Here is a 22,775-nt window from a genome sequence, read left to right on the forward strand (position 1 = left end):
TTGCAGGGACATTCTAGTTAGGAAATAGACTTAAAAAGAACTTTTAAATTGACTGATAAAACCAAAGGTTATAGAGACGTTATAGTTAGGTTCAGATTTCACATACCCCAAACCATAGAAATTCAGTAGTTCCAGTTATCTCAAGTAACTATAAATTTGTGCCCTAAGGTTACTATAACTCATGCCCTCGCCATGCACTGCTAATTTCCCCACATGTTACATCACTTATGCCATCTTCTATGACATCACTGCAACATTTGAAGTCAAATTATTGATGAGAAATCTGTGCATGGCGGGAGGGGCGAGTTATAGTTACTTGAGATAACTTATAACTGCTGCATTTCTATGATTTTGTGTGTAAAATCTGAACCTATCTAGAAAGACCCCGCAACCTTTGGTTCTTTCATTGAACAATATATATATAGGTCTCAATAAAAATTCACTGAAAAAAAAACAAAGGTTACAGGGACTTTATAGTTAGGTTAAGATATAACACACACACAAAACCATAGACATTCAGTAGTTATAGTTCTACTTATCTCAAGAAACTAGAACTCGTGACCCTAAGGTGACTCACACCCCCGCCATTCACAGTTTTCTCATCAATAATTTGATTGGAATGTTACATTGATATTATCAATGATGCCATAGAAGACGGCATGACTGATGTGGGATAATTAGCAATGCATGGCGAGGGCGAGAGTCATCGTTACCTTAGGGCACAAATTTCTATGGTCTTGTGTGTCTATCTGTTGGGTGCCGCAGTGGGTAGCCTCAAAGGCCCCTGCAGCCCCATCCGCTCCCCGCCTCCAGCGGGAGCCAGCATTACTCCTGCATGCAGGGAGCAGCTAAACTGCAGGTGTAAGCAATATTTTCTTCTGTTTCCCTGCCCACTTCAGTGCAGGCAGGAAAACGGTTGAAAAGTCCATTCCATTCTTCACGCTCCTGCCCGCCACTTGGTGGGAGCTTTGAAATTGTTCCTGCCAAGCTAGATCAAACAGGTTTCCCTGCCCATACCAGTGGAGGCAAGGAAACTGCTTTGCTCCGGGTGTGGGCTCCCCAAGACAGATCAAGAGTCAGACCTTCAGGATGGGGTCCCCAGGGTTATTAATGGCTCCCTCACTATTGAAAGCACGGCTGGGCCCTAGGTCCCAAACACTGTCTGGGGATAGGGGCCCAGCTCCCCATTATACAATAATTTTCCCTGGTACCTGGCCCGCCCAAGGGGGCTAGTAAAAACAAGCGTGGAAACCAGTCTTCTTTTAATAGTTTTCTGGGGATTGCCAGTGAATTTCCATGAAATAAAACATTTTTAAGAATGTGTGGGAACACACCACCAGACCTAGCTAGGGGGGTCAGTGTATTACTACCCTGCCCCCTTGTCTTTTTTTGAATGTTTTTTCTTGGGACTCAGCTGAGTCCGAATCCCAAGATGGCTGCCACCACTTCCTGGTTGAAGTGGTGACAGCCAATCAGATCTCACCAAGAGATTTGTCACATCCACTGACCCTCTGCATCTCTAGATATATATCTATATCTATATCTATGTTTTTTCTTCAATAGCTCCACAACTACTGAACGGCTTTACACGAAATAACATGAAAAGATTTTTCTGGACCAAGATCTAGCTTTCTGCCAAACTTTGTGTAATTCTATTTGGGCTGTAGTTGTGTCTAAAAACACGATCAGAAATTGCATGGGGGGAAAGCACGTTTTGGGACCCCCTTTTTTCTTGGCCCCTGCTTGACGAATCGCTACACCACTTTACAGACAGCAGTAGAAGTGAGTAACAAACTAGTTTATAACATTTTGAGATTTGTTAAACAGCACCAAAGTTATTAACAAAACAAAAAAAACGCTTTTCCCCAATGAAGGTAGGTCCTAACTATTACCATATTTATATAGCGCGGCACCCTCCTGGAGCCCTTGATGGTCTTGGGGACCGCTAACCCCCAGGGCCAGCTCCTGCAATGTCCAAGGGTGCCCACCCCCGGGACATTGCTGTTTGCAATGACAGGGCGGGAGCACATTGCAAACTCTGCTTTGCTTAGTTGAAACGAGAGCAGGGAAACCTGCTCTTGCTTCAATGAAGCAAAGCAGATTGCTTTTGAGCAAGGGGAGCTGCATGTCAGCAGGTCTCCTTGCTCAAAAGCAATGCCGGATCCCGCAGGACGTGGCGAGCCTGCAGGCTTGTGGGGGCATTGGGGCTCCCCCCATGGTCCCCAACACAACGGGCCGGCCCCAGGGGATGGGATCCCAGGGGCCAGAAATGGCCCGGGGAGGGGGGCCACATGGCCCCACTCCCCGAAATATATATATATATTTTTAAAAAACAGGCCAGCCCCCGGGAGATGGGTTCCCCGGGGCCAATAGTGACACAGGCCCTGGGGGATGGGGTCCCTGGGGCCAAAAGTAGCCCAGGGAAGGGGGGCCATGCAGCCCCCCTCCCAGAAAAAAAAATTAAAAAAAGAAACCGGCAACTCGCCGGAGGCCACCCCCTCCCCCTCCCTGCCTGCACTCTGCAAACGGCCCCCTGGTGCGTTCTAAGTTGGGGGGTTAAGTCCCCTTGAATACGGAGGCTCCCTTGGGGCCCCAACTAGCCCACCAGGTACCTTCAGTAAGCGCCACAGAGGTGGTCTGTGGCCATGTCCCTTGTTACACCTCTCTGCAACGCAGCTCTGTGGCACTTACTGGATGTACCTGGTGGGCTAGTTAGCCGCCAGGGAGCCTCAGGATTCAAGAGGAGTTAATCCCCCAACTTACAATGCACCAGGGGGCGCGTTTGCACAGTGGTGCAGGGAGGGGAAGGCCTGACATAACAAGTGTGCAGTTGTTCCCCCTGGCACGTTGTAAATTGGGGGATTAAGTCCCCTTTGATCCGGAGGGTCAAAATTAAAATGAGCATTTAAAAAACATTTTAAATTCACAAAAAAAAAACCATAGGTTTTAGGGACGTTATAGTTAGAAATTAGCATTTAAAAAACCTTAGAAATTCACTGAAAAAAACAGGTTTCAGGGACGTTATAGTTAGTTGGACATTTCACTTGTACAAAACCAGAGAAATTCAGCGGTTGTAGTTAGTAGAGCTATCAATAACATGTGCCCCACAATGCACTGCTGATGACGTCGCATATTACATCACTCATGACATGGTCAGTGACATCAGATGACATCTCAAATTACATCACTGATGCCATCAATGATGACATCATCCATGTGATGATCCATTGCACCTCCTCACACCCTAATATAACCTTTGATACACCCACTCTAATATACAGACTACCATTTTGGAAACCATAGACACCAATACCAGTTACTACATACACACTCGCTGATTCTTAGGTCTATACACACATCCACTCATTCACCCATACAGTAACTCATACATGCAGTCACTCATCAATACAGCACTATCATATGAACTCATACACTTATACATACACACACACACACACACCACCACTCATCCAGAATTACTCACACACCTCCTCAGTCATGCAAAGAATCAATCAAACCCATTTACTCATCTATACAGTTATACACAGACCACCTCGCTTATTTCTACAAATACTAACACATACTTACTCTATTATACAATCACTCATACAAGCACTCATCCATACAGCCACTCTCACGTATAGTAATTTTTGTACCCAAACACTTGCATATACTGCCTTTCACATGTGTAGTTACTCACACATATACCACTGGGAAATCTATTCACTCACCAACACACCCATACACACACTCACCCACCCATACAGCCCTTCAAGATGCACTCTTTAACCCCATACACCCAGTGAATCACCTACTTACACTTCTATGCAGTCATCCACCCCCACCCACTCACAAATACACTCAGACAACCAATCAATAACCCATACAGACAGTCATGTAGCTACTCACCAACCCTTGCAGCCACTTATACACCAACTGACAGACTGATAAAGACATTTACAGTTTACTCACTAAACCATGCATTCAGTAATTATGCTTAATCAGTCACTTATACAATCAGTTACGCACCTACCAAATCATCCATTCAGACACTTATACACCCACTCATTGTTCAATACTCCTTGGCGCGTATATATATATATATATATATATATATATATATATATATATATATATATATATATATATATATATATATATATATATATATATATATATATATATATATATATATATATATATATATATATAACATTTAAACTTTAAAGAAATACATTCACTGGATGATGTCATGAGTGATGTCGTTTGAGATGTCATCAGTGATGTCACTGACTATGTCATGAGCATTGCGGGGGCACGAGTCATAGTTCGCTCTACTAACTATACCGGCCGAATTTCTCTGGTTTTGTAACAATGAAATGTCCAACTACCTATAACGTCGCTGAAACCTATGGTTTTTTCAGTGAAATATATATATTACAAAACCTTACTCTTGGGAGTCGATAGTTTTCATACGAAGACTCCCCGACCGCCTCACACTACGGAGGCATCAGAGGAAACGCTGCCAACTGGCAGTTCATACCTTAATGAAGGGATGCTGCTACTTTATCAGTCTCTCCGACCCTGATGCCAATGGAAATGCAAGGCAGGGAGTGAGGGAAAAGGACACCACACAGCCCAGAACATGTGTAACAGCTCCTGCCTGGACACGCTGCAAGTCTGGTCTCAAATGGGGGAAGAAAGAAAAGTACCGACTTAACGGAGCCGCCAGCGTGATGGAAACACTGCATGCTGGGAGATGCAGTCCTAATTAGGAGGCAATAGGTGATTCCGTGCAACGTTTTACAGGCACCCATAACTACTTCAGTTGAATGGGAGAATATAAAGGATTGACAAAGGAACTGCAAACACCAGTGGCACTTTTCACAGTTAAAGGCATTTGATAAAGGACATTCCGAAACGAGTCATGCCTGATGGAAATGAAATAAACGGCGAACTTTTAACCCCGCTGTGTCACCTCAATCTACTTCGTGAGAGGGAGATTTGCTACGATATATATATATATATATATATATATATATAAAACTTTATGGCATACAAAATATGCTGTTTTATCCAGCTGCCCAAGAGACATCAACATATTTCAATACATTTCATCTTTCACTGTAAAGGAGCCAGCAGATGTATAATTGTGACTGTGCAAGGAAGTGAAAGAAGATGCTACTCCATGTCCATTCCAGGTAGAGGGATTAATAACGGAGGAGAAAGTGTGCAGCCATGACGGAGGCAGTGGGCACTGTACTCCATTTAATAGTTATGGGCCATGGTGCTTTATTTTTATTTTTTAGCACTGACAAACGCTGAGGAACATTTGGATGCCTCGGGGGTTCCCTTAGCTAGATAGGAACAAGCTATGTCAGATTGTCTAAGCAGGAAAGTTGACCAATGACTACCTTTTCAAGCATCACAGAATATTATGCACTCTAGATAAGATCATAAAGGATTTCAAGAACGGAGAAGTGTGTCCCAGGGATGTTCTGTGGATGCTGGTCACTCATTTATAATGATATCCCCACTGCAAAACCGTTCATCACCTCATCACAAAGGAAAGTTTTGTTATTGAAGACAATTGTAGTGAATGGAACTACAGATGCTAACAGATGTGCCTTTCACTCTTTGGGAAAGGGGAAGCCCAAAGGAGTATGCTTCTTTGGCAAGGTGATCTTATGGACTTTCTCAGACTACCTTACTTGCTTGCCTTCGACTAATAAGGCTAAGCGCATGAATGCCTAAAAAAAACAATAAAAAAAAAACAATCTATAGCCAAAGATGGACAGGCATCAGTGAATTAACTAGTATTGATTTTCTCACCACCAAGATGAAGAGGCCAGTTCACTTTCATGGCAAAACATTAACTGCACAAATGATCAAATGGGGACTTTCATCTCAACTTTAACAAAGTGTGCATCAAGTTCTAATAATAGCCACCGGTACAGCAACCATTTACACTCCCAGAGATAAGCCACAGCTGAACAGATCAGACTCCAGAGAATGATCAATGATAGTTAACTAGTTCACTCCCCTATTGATCCTAATCCAAGGAGGCAATAACAAGATGAACTGGCTGGAAGTACACACTGTGAATCCAGTTCCACACAAACACAAAACCTATAGCTCAAGAGGTAGCAGGAACTGTATTACAAAACTTAAAACATTCACCGAGTGATGGTGCTTAAAGTGAGAGTAAAGCTTAGTACCGGTAGTGCATCAGTAAACAGGAGTAGTTGAAAAAAGTCTAGGCACGTGTGTTATCGCTGGTTTCTTTTACAATATTTAAAGGACTCAGTGGTTAAAATAAGAAAGCACAATACACCGAGTGTGGATTCATGCATAACTTCACGTAAGTAAACTGGTTATTGCAGATAGTCAATTTGAGCAAATTAAGTCACAGAAATGCACTTCCAATGTGAAAGTATCAGTTCTAACACTGTGAAAGTTAGCACGGATTTCAAACTGTGGTAAAAATGTATGTAGCTGCTACGTACATTGTTTTGAAAATATTAGCTAGCCAATACTGGCTCACAGGGTTGCATCGCATACAAACCAGTACTATTAATTGGTTAAAAAGAAAAACAGAAGTCATATTTAAAAAGAAGTGACCTGCAATTCTAGTTTTATTGATTGCAACCAAAGTCCTATTCAAGCCTAAAGTAATTACATTCTGTAAATGAGACATAAAAATACAGACTAATTTACCAAAATATTTTTTATATTCTGGAGATTATGTACATATTATACATTTTACAGTGATAAACATGTTTATACATTATGCAGCTGTTATTTAAGGAAATCTCAAAACGCAGAAAGAAGTTTACAAAATGCAATCAATGCAAAAATCTGCATTTCTTATAAACAGGAAAATACTACATATCATTCATGTACAGAAAACTTGGGGCAAGCAATTCTGCTTTGAGAAATGAACTCCAAGAAGGCAATTCACTGGATGCTAGTACCTGTTTCTAATTTTTATTTCATCTTTACTGAGGACCTGGCATTTATCTTCCCTCAAAGAGAAACAAGTTTAACAAAGTTACAAAAAAGCCCCACCTGGGGCTACATATCTTACATCCTATGTGAGAGATAAATTAATGTAGTGCACATCATGGACCTGTTTGTAGGTTGTCAGGAGTATAGAGAGGTAGTGAGAAAGATTAAGGAAAACAGACTTTACAAGGATATGCACAATTTGGTAACATCACTGGTTAGGGAATGGCTTCAGAGACCTTAGCGACTAAGAACAAGGCATTCCAGGCAATACAAAAGACACACACATTCTAAGTACATAGAGGCTGGGGAAGATATGTGACTAAAATGAAAAACAAATTATGTAAAAAGAACCAAAGTACTAGTGAAAAACGTTGTGCCATTGACATAGATGGGTTATTGGAGTCTAAAAAAACATTCTGACACATTATTGCCATTGTCAATGGTTCTTGATGTCTGCTGATAGATTCCAATGCATGACTTACACTTCCCAGCACTGGGCTGCATCTGTAAACTCATCTTCTATCTACAGATAGTGAAAATGAAAGAGGGAATTGTGGCGCTGAAAAATGGCAAGGACATACTGGTGTTAAGTACTTCAGGAGTTTGAAAGGCAACTGCTTCATTCTGCATACAGGCTGCAGCGAGAAGGAATGAAAGGGATAAACATGCATAAACAAGAAACGTATGAAAACCATGGGCTATAGAAAGGTTTCAGCATCATTTCAGTTTTGTCTTAACACATTTGGAAAGACAGATTTTGTAAGAACAGCAATAGTTTAACTCACATAGACCGTGGAAAGTCTCATGGCGTGACTTTTTTCAGTAGACCATTTCTGAACGTGGCTGTATAGAGACCACCTTAAAAGAGCAACAACATTGCTGTAGGATTTTTCATTAATGGTAAAAGAAATTGTATACCATGGGCAGACCAGAAGCCCTGGGCGTCTTTGGTTAATGGAGGAAGCATTACTTGGAACCACAAAGTAAATACAAATTAGCCTTCGACATACAGACAACACAAGTAAAAGATGGGCCCCTGACAATCTTACCAAAGCAATTTCACCATAAATGTTCTACTGAACTAGAGACATACCTTGCTCATTATTGTTTCACCAAAGTGCAAAAAAAGAGGGTCAATTATGGGGACTCTTGTTTCTCTAAACAAGACTAAATAAAATGGAGGGATCACTGCCCTCTTTGGAAGAGAAAACCTATTGTGCAGCTGGGACTGGGATTTTTGTCAAACTTATCCTTAATGTACAGACATTCATGTAAGATCAGTCGGAAGACAAATGTACATGGACTATAAATGTTGTGCCTTCAATCTCATCATATTAACAGGACAACGGCTGCTTGAGGCAATGCTCTAAAACATCGGAAGGCACAGAAGGGCACTGCACCAAAAAATGAAATATTTCAGATATGAAAACAAAGGCAAGGCCAGGGAGTGTCTATCTATGAATATAAACTTTTAAAATGAACCTTATAAGATGGCCATGTGCCGAAATTTTTGAATTTTAGGAACTATGCTGGAAAGTGGACTAAAGCTGTTTTGGTAGACTAGTGTCAACATCCCAATAATAATCAACAATCTGACAGGTAGAGCGTCATGAGTAGCATTCTTGCCCAAATAACGAATACATTTAATATTTTGCATCCTCAGTGGTGAATGAAGGAGGTATGTAAACTTGTTATAGTTTCTCAATATGAAATGCATTGATCACAGGAGAAACACTAGCTTAGATATCATACAGGGGTGTAAGACAGACCCGGGGGGGGCATTATCGGAGTTCTCATTCATGGGAGCTCGCTTAAAAGGAAATATTAAACTGTCACCAAAAACCAGTTTAAAGGAAGTATTCCTCAAGACAAAACATTCAGGTTAACACAAATGCTTCCCGGTAGAAAACAAATTTGGTTAGACAGCACAATAGGACAATCAGAACTAAAAATTTAAATAAAGAAAGAGAACGCGAGACAACATAATTACTAAGTTACTGGGACATGGCTTTGATATGTTGGTCTACACACACTTTTGAGGTGTTGAAATATGATCAATGATGAAACGTATACAGAAAAGTGCTTCTTGCAAAATCTGAGCTTTCGGAAAAAGTTTTACTCTGTGCTGCCTATTTGCAGTTATAAAAAAATGTGTTGCATCAAGATCACTATAACTAAGACTAAAGCACATTAGCCACATAAGTGTAGGTGCAGTACCCAATGTGATTATAAAATTCCAGAAAAGGAGGAAACGATTCAGACATAACCAATGCACCTAATTTCATGGCAGCCAAACTACCTGAATACATGCAAGAAAATATCTGTATGAAGAATGCGAATAGGACATTCATATCAAGAAGAAAATAAGGACATTACTGAACGTAATGCAAGGCACAGGACTCCTTCAAAATTCCCTTCTGCAAGACAAAGAAAATGAACCTAAATGTTTAACTTTGATAGATCTACATGAATCAACATTTCGCTCCCCCATCTTTTATCCTATGTTAAAAATGTAGGCAAGAGGGAAGCGGTCAGGATGATGTTTTCAGCAATACTGCTCTATTCTTAAAGTGACCAGTGACTGCCTGCAGAATCAAAGGCTTACTTCTGTTGCACATATTGCACCAGTGAGAGATATGGGCTTCCGATTCCCTCGTGTTTACTTGGTTACAACCTTGCTCAACTAACCACTGCATAAGATGTGATATCAAATTATGACCAGTTTTTCAATTTAGAATTAATCAACTTTAAAAAATAAAAAAATAAAAATTGTAATCCTTTACATGTCTAGTGGTGAACTGGGAACGTACGTATCCCACATTTGCACCCAAATATAATGGTCCGTTATAGGCTTCTGAAGACGGCACTTTGAACAGTCTTGGTGATCCATCTTCTAAAGCACCCACGTCTCAGCATTTGCCATGGTCCTTCATATTAATCAGTCTGTCTGGCACATAAGCAGATAAGCAGATATCATGTTGTCTTCCAATATCGGAGAGCAGACAGCTCCATGGGGCTTTTGGTTGAAAAATTGTGAGGCTGAAGTTCATCTTGTTAAAGTGGCTACTGCACAAAATTAGCACCAATTAAGAGGACATTATAAAATGGGTCATTGAACATCAAAAGGAAATGCAGTCAATAAATGCCCAAAAATGTTCAAAGTCGAGCACAACAGAACATTGATGGTTGCAAAATGGAACTCAAGAAGGGCCCGATGTTAAAATAAAAAATGGGGCCCACGAATTTAGGCAGCTTTTGGCAAGCAATATGAGAAAGCTTCTTGTTTTCTGCCAACGGGGGCCTAGAACACAATCATTGGGCAGGACTATATGGACAAAAGCTCATAAAACTTTCAGATGAACTTTAACAACAACAAGTCTACTTTGCACCTGTAGAATACCTTGAACACTGCATTTATTTAAATAATGATGCTAGGCCGGATACTGGTTATCCTTAACCAGATTTAAGGGGCTTTAATAACAGCACCAGAGACAGTAGCATCTCTGGTTTATCACTCAAGCACGTACCACCAGCTGACCGTCTCTCCCAAAGTATCTCAATTCAAGAGTTTGGCACTGAAATCTGAGAAGAAAGACATTCTGAAAAAAATGCTCTACCACTACAGTACTCCTGTGGTTTGCCACAGATTGGTTTGTCCTATCAGGGCATTCTTTTACGTACCCAATCTGCTTCTTGCAGCTAGTTTGCCATTACTAAACATGCACTTTTGAACAACACAAGCAATATAGGTTATGCAATTCAAATGAAAAGTTAGAATGTTAAACCTAACTCTTTGCTCATCTATTTAACTTGCGGTTTCCAGTTAATGATCATCTGAAAGGTAGACTTTAGACGAGGCAGATCTTGAGTGTCCTTTCAAACAGCACAATTGAGTTATGATGCAAACTGCAAATGGCACTAACTGCTTTGTGCTTCATGACAGTCCATCCATTCAGACTTCGTCAAGAGTATGGCTGCAAGTTATTGAGAACTGCACTGTATCAACGTATTCAGTTTCTCCTCTTCGGATGACCGCAGACTGTGGATTCCATCAATAGTGCTACTGTTGAAAACCACTCTAAATTTGAAATTAGTGTGCTGCTAACTTAAAATGTAACCAACCATCAAATAAGGACAGCATGATTACAGGAAAAATTCCAAGTCCGTCCCTTTCTTTACATGCAGTTTCTATATAAAAGAACCTGGTATCTAGTATAAAAAGAGATCTGAATCTGTATAACGCATATATCTGAATTGTATAAACTAAACAAAAAGTCCAACTTCAATTCATGAATTGAAGATCTTAAGGTCAGTAGGTAAAATCTAGACTGGCATCTTCAGAAGTTCGTTTGGACGTCATTCCTCATTCAACACATCACATTTCCGCTCTGCGATTCGTTTTTCCAACTGCTGCTCCTTCGTCTTCATCTTCTTCATAGTTTTCATCATGTTCGTCTTTTCCGTGGTCATCGTGGTGTGCTCCTTGCTCTTGGCCTACTCCGTCATTCTTTTCATCAACCTTAAAACAGAAACAGAAAGTTAGTGAAAGTTGACAATACTGAAGCACACCAAGATATCCTAAGCAACAAGGAAGTGTCTCCCTCTTTAATAACATTAACAGGTGCAGAGCATCAAACATATTTAAATGCCATCCGTTGTCTGTTGGTTATATTTAACTTGCATTAAAATAAAACACACAAATGTTACATGTCCCGTTACTTGAAAGGCTTATGTGCTTATGTTATTGGTAAACTTCTTGCAGCTCGAGAATGAAGGTCAAATACAACGACCAATAAATATGCGCCTAAAATGCATTCAGGAAACATTTTCAGTTTAGCAAGCATTTGGCATGTCTGGCATGTAAATACTTATTTTTTGTCTTTTCTATATAGCATGTGAATATTGGATTTTTGTCTTTTATATCTTTAGATACACTTGCCTTCTTGACAACACTTAGACATTTAGCAGATTGGAAAAATGAGCATTGACTGAAGTCAAGAAAAAAAAGAGAATGATTTAACAATTCAAGCTTGAATTAGTAAGAGGTTGCTAGAAGGAGAATGTTTGGTACAAGTGTTACCATATGTAAGGTATTATGTACAAGCCGTGGGGTGGGGTGTGGTGTGCCATGGTGTGTATGTGTGTGTGTGTGTGTGTGTCTTTAAAATGTTCTCTAGACTATTACTACCTAAGAATTAGACTCTTCATCAGTATCCTAGTGAAAACAGATCAGCAAGTCGTGAAACAGGGGCCATAGTGGACTAACTAATCAATGGAAACATCGAACTGGAGAAACTTAATTTCCGTAGGACTGGCCAGACCATGTCTGTACCCTGTAACATTTACAGACCCACAAAATTGTAAGGCACATAGGATACATGTCGGATTTTAGCATTCTATTAAGTAGCCATATACAATGCAACAATGTTTAAAGCCAATGTTTTTTTGTAACTGACTTTCTGATGTTTATTTCATTCTGTGTCCAGCATTTCCAACTATCCTAGTCATAGTATTGACTATGTGGAAGTTGACCGATTAAGACCATGGGATACATAGGTTCTCCACAGCTTCATCAAACTGTTTGTCTGCTAATATGCGAACAACCAGTTGCTACAGATGAGAAAATGGTTAAGTTATTCTTGAGAAAAAACATTTAACTAGCAAGTTAATGCAAAAATCACAAGCAAGCGAGGATAGGAAGATTATTAATTTTTGTTCCACAAATAGTTTTAGCAGATCCAAATTTACAATTATAATGAAGGCGACTCAAAGGAAACGAAAGGGCCAGCTACACACATGTGTGTCTTATTCCCTCTTCCTATGCTGCATACTTACAGACCGACTGGTCTGCAAAGCTTAGTTACAGCTCGGGACGCCGAACAAAAGACCACTTTTTTTGTCTTCTTGACCGTGTATGAATACAAACAGGCAAACAGATTGCACTTCTAATAATCAGTAACAGGCACCTCTGAGCCCTAATTAGTTTACATTCTAGACAATGTTGCTATGTTAAAATCTTCCCTTCCCTTCACTAGTGGGTCACAGGCTGATTTTGGTTGGTCATGAAAGTCAAAGCAATAACTAAAGAGGACTTTAAATTCTGTGTTTAACTTGTAACATTTGGCGATTCAAAGACAGATGTCAAATGTCAGGCTGTTTTAATCTTCCAACATGGGGATTGGTGTTTACTTTTCTTTCTGACTGCACAGTGAGAGGAGTTTTTAAAGTGAATTATGTTATGTTCAGGCTTGCACTCTATCAGCACGAGGTTTATGTAACAAGGTTTGCAATAAAACAAAATTTCATTTTACTTGTTCAAGGATGCATGCCAGCTGTCTACATCTGTATGAAATGAGGGTATGGAAGCATAACTAACAAAACTCAAAATGTTGTTCGGGTAGGCTCCACATGCAATAACAGTTAACAATTTGCAGACTTGGACTGCTACTCTCGATACTCACATGATGATCTATAATTAGATAAGCAAATACATTACCATATACAGCTAATACTCAAAGTTTTCTCATTTTTATCTGAATCAAACAGAGGCATCAGGTAAGGCAATTATAGGTTCGAATTTTTACCACCGTTAACTCCTCCTTATTGTATATTGTGGACAGGAACAACCCAAATTACTAACTGCCCAGGACCCAGCAACCATAGCAGTAAGTTGTATACCAAAATGAGATCGTATCGCATGGACCTTGGAAAAATCCATTGGTCTACCAGTTTAGGCATGCATGTATGTATTACAAGCCTTTCACTTCACAGCTAAGGCCATTCCATCAAGGTATTCGCTTTATGTGAAACACGCAATTTCCAGCTATACGTATTGAAGAGGACTGTGGATGGGCAACAAACTACTCATGGCCATGAACATGGTGCACAAAACATTTGTAGGATGTTGTTCTTTGCACTCTCTAACAACTGCAGTTCACTCACTGTACTCTCCTGATGACTGGGGACTTTGAACCCTGGATAGAGTCAACGAGCCACTCTCACCAGCGTTCAAGGCAGCCTGGACAGTGTGGGAGACAGACACCACACTTGCTGGCAGTGGTAGTGGGATGTTAGGGGGGGGGGGGCAGAGCTGTAATTAAAGATCCTACAGGGATTGTAGGTGTAATCTAGGTTATAGCTGCTGAAGGGCCGACTTGAAGTAACAGACCCTTCTTTCTGGAAGCCAGTTTCTCACTACTTTTTCTCAGCCCGTTTTTCCCTGCTTGGTGCAATCAATGTCTCAAGGGATTTAGCATGGGGCATGCACGAAGGATGATTTTGGCCGTGCTGAATTCTATACACAGGTTCTGACAATTGGGCAATACGTTGTCACGCATACTTTATCCTTTAAGAATATTCTGGCGAGTTCAGGAAAGGCCCTTTGTTCCCCAATGAAAGATGGCACATGTAATCATGTAATCAGCCCCAGTTTCCTAGTCAAAGATGGCAAACTCTTTCAGACATCATATCTTGTTTCTAACATATAAAAAGCCCAGGTTAGGACAGGTTGAATCACAATGCAATCAAAGGTCTCTTCATCAAATTCATTTCTGTTGGGAATGCCAAGTTCTCTCCAGTGCCCTTCTATTCCTTTTTCTTGTCTGTTAAGTACAGGACCCTGCTCCTGCAGCGTTCTTAGCTCCTGTTTCAGGTTCAATCTTCACTCTGCTTGCTAATGGTACTTCAAAGGTATTTTCTGCTACTGCACCTCTCCTGTTTCGTGGCTCCTTCCGAGGACCATGCCACTCTAATGATTCTCATCCTTAAGGGGACATTGTGGTTTCTTTAAGAGTTCTTCCTTTCCTCGAACTGTCAAAAGTAGAAGCCAACATCCCTTGCATCCAGCCCTCAACACTAATTAAATGCAATAAAAAATGCAAATATGTCGCTTTTTGGTACCGACTCATCTCCTCCCTGATGGAGTGTGTGACCAACTATAGATCTGGTTTCTTATGAGGTATGTACATCAGAATAGTTCGACTGTATTCACACAACTGTTCAAAGTATATTTAGAATTCTCCTATTGTTACACCACTGCTTTCTTCCTCTCGTTTCTGGATGAAATAAAGGGTGGTCATGTGTGTTCCGATGAGAAACACCTTATGTAAAATTTGCTTGAAAAGCTCTAAGGTCTAACTCTACTGCCATAATTCCCAACACACTGCAGTGGCAGGAATGCTGCTGCAAGGACCCCTGGCCATTTGGTTGCGAGATCTCCTACGTGACCTTCTCAACCCATAAGGGAGGAGGTTGTATTGCTGGTCATCAGCTGGTGTGGTTTAAGGAATGACCGGTCCAGCAAAAACGTTCTTTACATTCCACCACTGCAGTTTCTGGGGAACACAGGGCTCTACCAATACTAGACCGTCTCAATTTTCAGACTCATTTGTGACCAGACTGGAAAGGTGCTCTTTGAAGGGGGCGCACGTTGTAACATTGCACTTGGGACTAGAGCAATACAAGGCACCATCACCCCAGCATTGCTATCATTCTCACTGTCACAGTGTCTGAGAAAAGGGTAGAAGTATATGAAATACCATCACTCTCTGGGGTGGGGTAAACTTTGCCTGTAATTGAATTGAGTGTGGCACTTAGGAACACTTGAGTATATTAAAGACACAGGTGTATTTTTGCATTGATCCCAAGATATAGATCAATGCAAAATGGTTTGTTGGGTGTAGGTGAGACATTGTGCATGACTAGTTCCCTTTACTTGCCACTTATCCAGGTATCAAAAGAAATTAAAGTTAATCTGCCAGAGGTGTGCTGCCAACATGGCTAGACATTTTGCAACACTCCGACGTGACCCCAGATGGTAGCACTATGATCTAGTGTTGAACTTCACTTACTATAATCCCGACATACTCATGGTGACCCTGGGATGACCCTGGGATGAAGGCTTCTTTAAGATTTAGGGAGGCCATATGGTCTCCCAAAGTGAACAATAGGAGGACACTGAGTAAATGGGTCGACGTAACGTAGCCGGTCAGCGCTCGTAGACTGAGAATGGGCCACAGTGCTTCCTTGTTCTTGGGGATTAGGAATTAGAAAGCATAGAATACAAGCCCTTGCTGATAGTTGGCACAGCGGCTATCACTCCTTTAAAGACCAGTGCATTTACTTCCTCCAAGTGTACCATGCAAAGTTTACTGTTGTCAGGTTCAGATGCTTGGAGAGGTGGTGTGAAGTTCTATGCATTAACTTTGGGTGATGGTGGTGCACACCCACTGGTCTGAGATTTCCTCTTATTGGTGGAGGTATAATCCCTTTCTCCCCCCACAGGCGTTGGTTGATTGGAGAGGGGAAAGATGGGTATGTCAATGCTTGTTAACACAAGTGCCTCTGACCTCTGTTTGAGCAGCCCATGACCCGAAATCTGCATGTTGTGCTCTGCCCTGGTTTCTTGCTGCTAGGCTTCCTGAAATGATGGCTGTGGCTTCTACGTCTGTGAAGGAACAGTGGACAGTGCTTCTGAAGCCCTGATCTCTGATGGTCTTGCACGAAACCCACGACCGCTACAAGTTGCATGTCAAAATCTTTACAGTAATGTACAAATCTTTTCTACTTAGCTGGATACATGCACATGCTGTGTCCATATCTTTTTTTATCTTTCCCAACATTATGAACTATAGCCAAGCATTATAGTGTAACTGAAACACCTATTCATGTGTTTAGATGGTGTATCCGCTGCATTAAGAGCACACCTGAGGATTGCATAGGAGATTACTTTCCCGTCTTCTACAATCTTCTTTGTCATCTTGCTGAGCATCTGTAGGAGACTTTTGATAATTTGTTTCACCTACTCCTAATGGTATCATTCATACTCGACAAACCTTTCCATGGAATCAGCAGTGTCATTAGGTAGATGCTCTCAAGGGGACAAGTTTTTCCAAATGCATCACTCCTCATGCTCTCCATGTCAGCAAGTGGAATGAGCTATGTGCCATGCTTAAAATGTATTTTCCTTGCAGTGCACACAACAAGAGAGTTTAGTGGTACAATGCCCCCAAATTAACAATGTTTTCTTGGTCTGCTGACTTTAATTTCATTGCCACTCTGGGAGTGATTACTCTGGTTTTTACAGGGTCTTTGAAGATTTCTGTGGAACACAAGCCTATATTTGAGCAAGTGGTAGGAAGCTGCTCTTATTAATACAGGACAATTAGATGAGGTGTAATCTTGTAGAGAAGCCCTAAGCAGATAGGAGTCTAAGTAAGAGTTATTCAGTACTATAAACTTCCTAGGCATCATCTTATTAGTATGGTGGCTCTGGCCCCATCTAGGCGCAGTTGATCCGCAGAATGGTCTTAATTGTAGTTGGTACAGCTTTCGTAGTGTGCGGTGAGATGGTCGTCTTTCTTCTCTTAGGAATGTAGAAGGCTCCATTTTCCAAATCATATATGACTTTTCTTCTTAATAGGTGCTGTGTGGTGGAAAGGGGAGGTGTCTATACCCCAATGACTGGGCAATGTTAATTGTACATGAATAGCGTAAAATAAAAAAAGCTTTGAAAAGGCAGGCTGATGCTATGTCTGTAGAAAGCCATCTATTTATTTATTTTAAAGTTTTATAGAGCGCGAACTTGACCCGTGAGGGTATCCGAGCGCTTTACAGGTTCAAAGAGTAATACAGAAAGATCGGTTGACAAATGATAGCAATAAATCGGGGGGATATGCAGAAACAAGGGTCATATGGTAGGCAGGGAGTCAAAGGGGTATGTGCAAGGAGGGAGGGGGTGCAAAGGTACATAGGAACATTTTACAGAATATATGGTCATACATTAGGGAGGAAAGTGCATGGGTGCTTTACATTACGAGGCTGGCAAAAAAAAAGAAAAAAGAGAAAAATAACACGGTGATCTTTACAGAGTCAAGGATCATACAATAGAATAGGGTATCACAAAGGTAATAAGTCTCTAGGTGCTTGTGGAGCGGGTTAGCCAAGGAATTTAGCCATGAGGAAGGCTTTAGACTCTTTTTTAAAGCGTGCCAGGGAGTGGATACTTCTAATGTCAGGCGGGAAGGCGTTCCATATTCTTGGAGCAGACCCGCTGAAAGAGCGATTGTAGTTTTTTTTTTCTTAAAAACGTGCAGGCCGGAGTAGGAAGGTATTTGCCGATCGAGAGTTTCTGCTTCCTCCAGTTATCGCGAGCTTCTGTGCAAGATACGCAGGGGAGTTGGTGTGTAGGGTCTTGTGCGTGATGCATGCCAAATTGAGGTGAATCCTAGCCTCGAGAGGGAGCCAGTTCAACGCTTTCAGGTGAGGGGTGATGTGATCAAATTTTCTAGAGCCCGTAAGTAGTCTGGCGGCTGCATTGAGGCAGGCTTTTAAGGGTGCCAGAGTGATCTTGGGTAAACCAGAGAGCGTGGAGCAGCCATATTCCAGCCGAGAGATGACTAGAGATTGGACTGCTAGTTTTAGGTCGGGAGCGGCTAGAAATGGTTTCAGTTTCCATACGTAACTCAGGTGGAATCTGGCAGATTTGGCCATTGAGTTGATGTGGTTTCGCATGTTTAGGTTGTAATCCAAGGTGATTCCCAGTGATTTGGCAGAGTCCACTATGGTCGGGGAACAGTTTAGGGCTGTGATAGCTTTGATCCAAGTCTGTATCTCAGAGTTGCTCTTGGGCGGGGAGATTAGAAGGAACTCAGTTTTGTTAGCATTGAGTTTGAGTTGGTTTGAGGCTAGCCAACGGACGGTCAACTTGAGGGCCTCATTCATGGTGAGGATCTCCGCAAGAGATGAGATTTTTATGTAGATCTGAGTATCATCAGCGTACATATGGAAGGAGATATTTGCATTGCGGAGGATTTCAGCAAGGGGTTCTAGATAGAGATTAAACAGGGTGGGGGACAACGTTGATCCTTGAGGGACTCCCACGGTGACCATGGAGGAGGAGGAAAGTTCACAATTGATTAGGAATCTCTGAGATCGGTTTTGGAGGTAGGAACTAAACCAGTCGAGTACTGTGCCTTCTAAACCCATCCTAAGTTTGAGACGTTCGAGTAGCATCTCATGGTTGACAGTATCGAAGGCCGAGGATAGATCCAGGAGGATTAGGAGACAAGTTTTGTCTTGGTCCAGGGCTTGAAGAGCATCATCGACGACGTGGAGCATGGTGGTTTAAGTGCTATGTCCTGGCCGGAAGCCGGATTGGCAGTCATCGAGTAGATGGAAGTTGCTGATGTGGTGACTTGGAAAAGTGTGTTCACATACAGCTAACACTTTTGCTAAGAGGGGAATGTTGGAGATTGGTCTAAAGTGTTCAGGGGAGGCTGGGTCCAGCGATGGCTTTTTCAGAATAGGGAGAACTGGTCCAGCTTTCAGTGAGATTGGTATTGATCCCTGCCTGAGAGAGGCATTGATAATCGTGGTCCAGCAAGGAATAATGGATTTGGTAATCGTCGCAAGACAGTTCGAGGGGAGCAGGTCGTTTAAATGGTTGTTCGGGTTTAAGGAGTAGAGCATATTTGCGACGGAGTCTTCATCGTAGAGTAAGAATTCAGACCAGTGCGCTAGGTTCTTGGGTGAGGTCAGTGTCAGTAGCAGTGATGGAGGAGGCGGATGGTCAGTGTTTGGTGGGGGGAGTGAGGCCGCTTTGAGTTTGGCATCTAAGGTTATGATTTTGTTTGCGAAGAACGAGGAGAAATCTTCTGAGGATAAGAGACTTGGGTTTTTCTTTCGCTGTTTTGGACAGTTTGTTCAACTGGAGTTTGATCATCTCAAAGAGTTTGCGAGGCCTGTTCTGAGCATTTCCAGTTCCGCTCTGATAAACTCTTTTTTTGAATTGAGGATGTTTTTGTTGTAAGCATTTCTGGCCTGGCGAAGAAGTTTCAGGTGATCTGTCGATGGGTGCTGTCTCCAGATTCTTTCGGCTTGACGGAGGGATCTTCTCTCGTCATGAGGGAGCCAGTGAACCATGGGTTTCTATCTTTGACTTGAGTCCTTTTTAGTTTAAGAGGGGCAAGGTCATCCAAAATGTTCGACTTCGAAACAGTGTAGTGATCATTGAGGTCACTGGCTGAGGTGATGTGGGGAGGGGGGGGAAGGTCGGATTTGCAATGTGACTCAAGTTCAATTAGGTCTAGGTTTTTGGTGTCTGACCCAGCGTTTTGGGAGCACAGGTTGAGGAGCCCATGTTTTGAGGGTGCAGGGTAGAAGAAAGGCGATGGCATGGTGGTCTGACCAGTCGCAGGGGTCGGTGGATATGAGCTTGACAGTTTTCATATTAGAGATGATCCAGTCGAGAGTAGCCCTTTTCGAGTGGGTAGGGAGTAGGCAAGGGCTAGATCAGCCATGAGGTCTTTAATGGCATTGACATGAGGATCCTTAAGGTCATTCCAGTGCAGGTTGAAGTCCCCAAGGAAGAGGTCTTTGGAGTTGGGGGAGTTCTTAGCCATGATAATTTCCATGAGGTAGTCCGTGAATTGATTGTTATTGCCTGGGGGGTGGTAAAAAGCGTGCAGGTTGCACAGGAGGGTGGTGTTGCTCCAGACTGAGAGGGCTAGATATTCGCAGGAATCAGTGGTATCTGTTGAGAGCTCTGAGACAAGGAGGTTAGAGCAATAGATGCAAGCAATTCCGCCACCTTTTTTGTTAAGTGGTCTGTCGAGTCTGGTAATGTTAAAATTGGGGGGACTAAGAGGCCGAGGCATGGGGATGATGCATCGTTAAGCCATGATTCAGTTAGGATGGTAGGTCAGTGTTATTGTTCAGAATGAGAGCAGCGACATCGGCGGCATGCTTTACTGCCGATCGGCAGTTGATGAAGAACCCCGCCAGACCGGGGAGGGAAGTGGTAGTGGGGGTCGGGGCAGTCCGGGGTATAGGTACAAGATTGCTTCTGATAAGGGGGAGGTTCTATGGTACTGTAAGAATATGAATAAAAATCCCATGATGGGAGCACCTAAGGTGTTTCACTGTGAAGCACACCACGTCTTTCTAAATGTACCTCGAGTATATGTTGCAGATTGTCCATCAGAAGAAATGCTAAGCTGAGAGCTTTTCAAATGTCATTTCTATAATCATTTAATGGTGGGACAAAGAGGTGGCTCAACTGACCAGTGTGCTAAGATGAACTACAAGTTTCATGTAAGAGTTAGGAGCAGAAATGGTGTACATGAAAACAGAAGGTCACCTGCAGTGCTACTCTAAAATGCCTGCTCTAAAGACATTTTCACGGTCTACTGTAATTTTTCCCTACAGCTGTGTGCATGAAAAAACATTTTTATTTTCTCTGGACACTAGCAGCTGGCCCACCTGCCATGTGCTTGAGAAAAGAGGGTTGGGAGGAAGGCAGCTAGTCTGACAGGAACATCGGAGAGAATGTCTTTTTAAAGAGACTTTAGGTGTAGTAAAAACTGCTTGAGTACATCTGCTTGGCCAAATAAAAGGGTTCTTCTTTTCTTTTTCTAATACACTACTTGACATTGCCCACCTTCTGTGCAAATTGAGATGCAGGTAGAACCACACGTGCACATATAGCAGCAAGATTTTGTGCAGAGATAGCAATTAGATGATGCCAGTCAATGAAATACCCACTGCACGGAGTCCAAACGTTTTGAGCAAAAGTGCGTGGCAACAGCATTAACTTGATAATCAATAATGAATGTGTCTAGTGTACTCACTTATGTGAGCCAGCATTATTATATAACAGTAAACTCTTTACCACCAAAACAATTATAGTAATGCTGCACGTCACCAAACATGGAAAACTAACCACCAAAACCTATAGTGACCGGATTTCATTTAATGGAAAAATAACATGGGTAAGGCAGTTTCATGCAGCGTATAGGTTTGCCTCCCACAGACAAGCACTCCCCTAAATAACGTATTTGCTTGGTAACAGCAGGTTTCCTTAGCTATAGGAGCACAAAGGGGCCTTACGGTTGCTGCCTAATGGCTTATTCACTCCTAGTTCTAGGAGATATCCACCCTCATGTAAGGCACTATGGGTGATCCTGGTCTAGATAAATGGAGGAGGTGGGTTTGGCTCAAGTGGCAGAGGTGGATAGAGAAGGGTGGTCATTTAGAAGCCTACAGTGAAAGGCTACAGTCCCTGATAGGGATATTTTCCAATTAAGCAAAACCTGGTCTGCCCAGATTACTGTTGGATGGCAGGTGGAGAGTGATGCTGTGGAGCTACCCTTCCAGAGCTGGATCATGAAGTGAACTGACTTACTGGTCTCACAGAGAAATGACAGACTCCAGAGAGGGAAACAAACAGTGAAGCCCATCAAAACAATGTATTTTGAAAAGAAAAATTATCCAAATATGGATTACTGTTGGTGATAATGGTTGCCACATAATACATACATAATTAACTTGGATGCCATGAATGACTAAGGAAGATAAAAAGGCAACCGTAGGCCAGGGAATTTCTAAATTGAAAAAAGACTTCTAAAAAGCTCAATAGCATAACTCAGACTGCCTTTTCCTTTACTGCACTCAAGATGACAACATTCTGGCCTCTTGGAGGAGAGGAGTATTTTTTTTAATTTTTTTTCCAAAATAAAAGGCAAAAACTAGAGCCTCAGGTAGAATGCTACCAGGCTTAGCAGCTGCTGGGGGAGATGGGCATCCCTTGGTTATGCACGAGAAAGTGCAGGCAGAAGAATTACTCCATGACTTTCAACAGAACCTTCGGATGGATGGGGGATAGAGATGAAAGAATAAGCCAGAGGACTGCAGGAAGTATGTGGTCCCCAACATGTAAAGTTTTCTTCCCATCAAGGAAACAAAGATCGCACATTCTGGCCAATGTGGAA

The 22,775-nt window shown here is 42.0% G+C and overlaps 1 protein-coding gene across 2 annotated transcripts in view; it reads right to left on the minus strand.

Annotated features, from left to right (window-relative positions):
- Nucleotides 1-6,605: 6,605 nt before the first annotated feature.
- GOLIM4 (golgi integral membrane protein 4) overlaps nucleotides 6,606-22,775 on the minus strand; it is a 327,568-nt gene continuing 311,398 nt past the window's right edge. For both annotated transcript variants that reach the window (XM_078665887.1, XM_078665888.1), the window contains one exon: nucleotides 6,606-11,527. In XM_078665887.1, the coding sequence (XP_078522013.1) occupies nucleotides 11,384-11,527 (144 nt within the window). In that variant the 3' untranslated portion in view covers nucleotides 6,606-11,383. The remainder of the gene's footprint in view (nucleotides 11,528-22,775) is intronic.

Source organism: Lissotriton helveticus, chromosome 11 (assembly GCF_964261635.1).
Source record: "Lissotriton helveticus chromosome 11, aLisHel1.1, whole genome shotgun sequence".
NCBI lineage: Eukaryota > Metazoa > Chordata > Amphibia > Caudata > Salamandridae > Lissotriton > Lissotriton helveticus.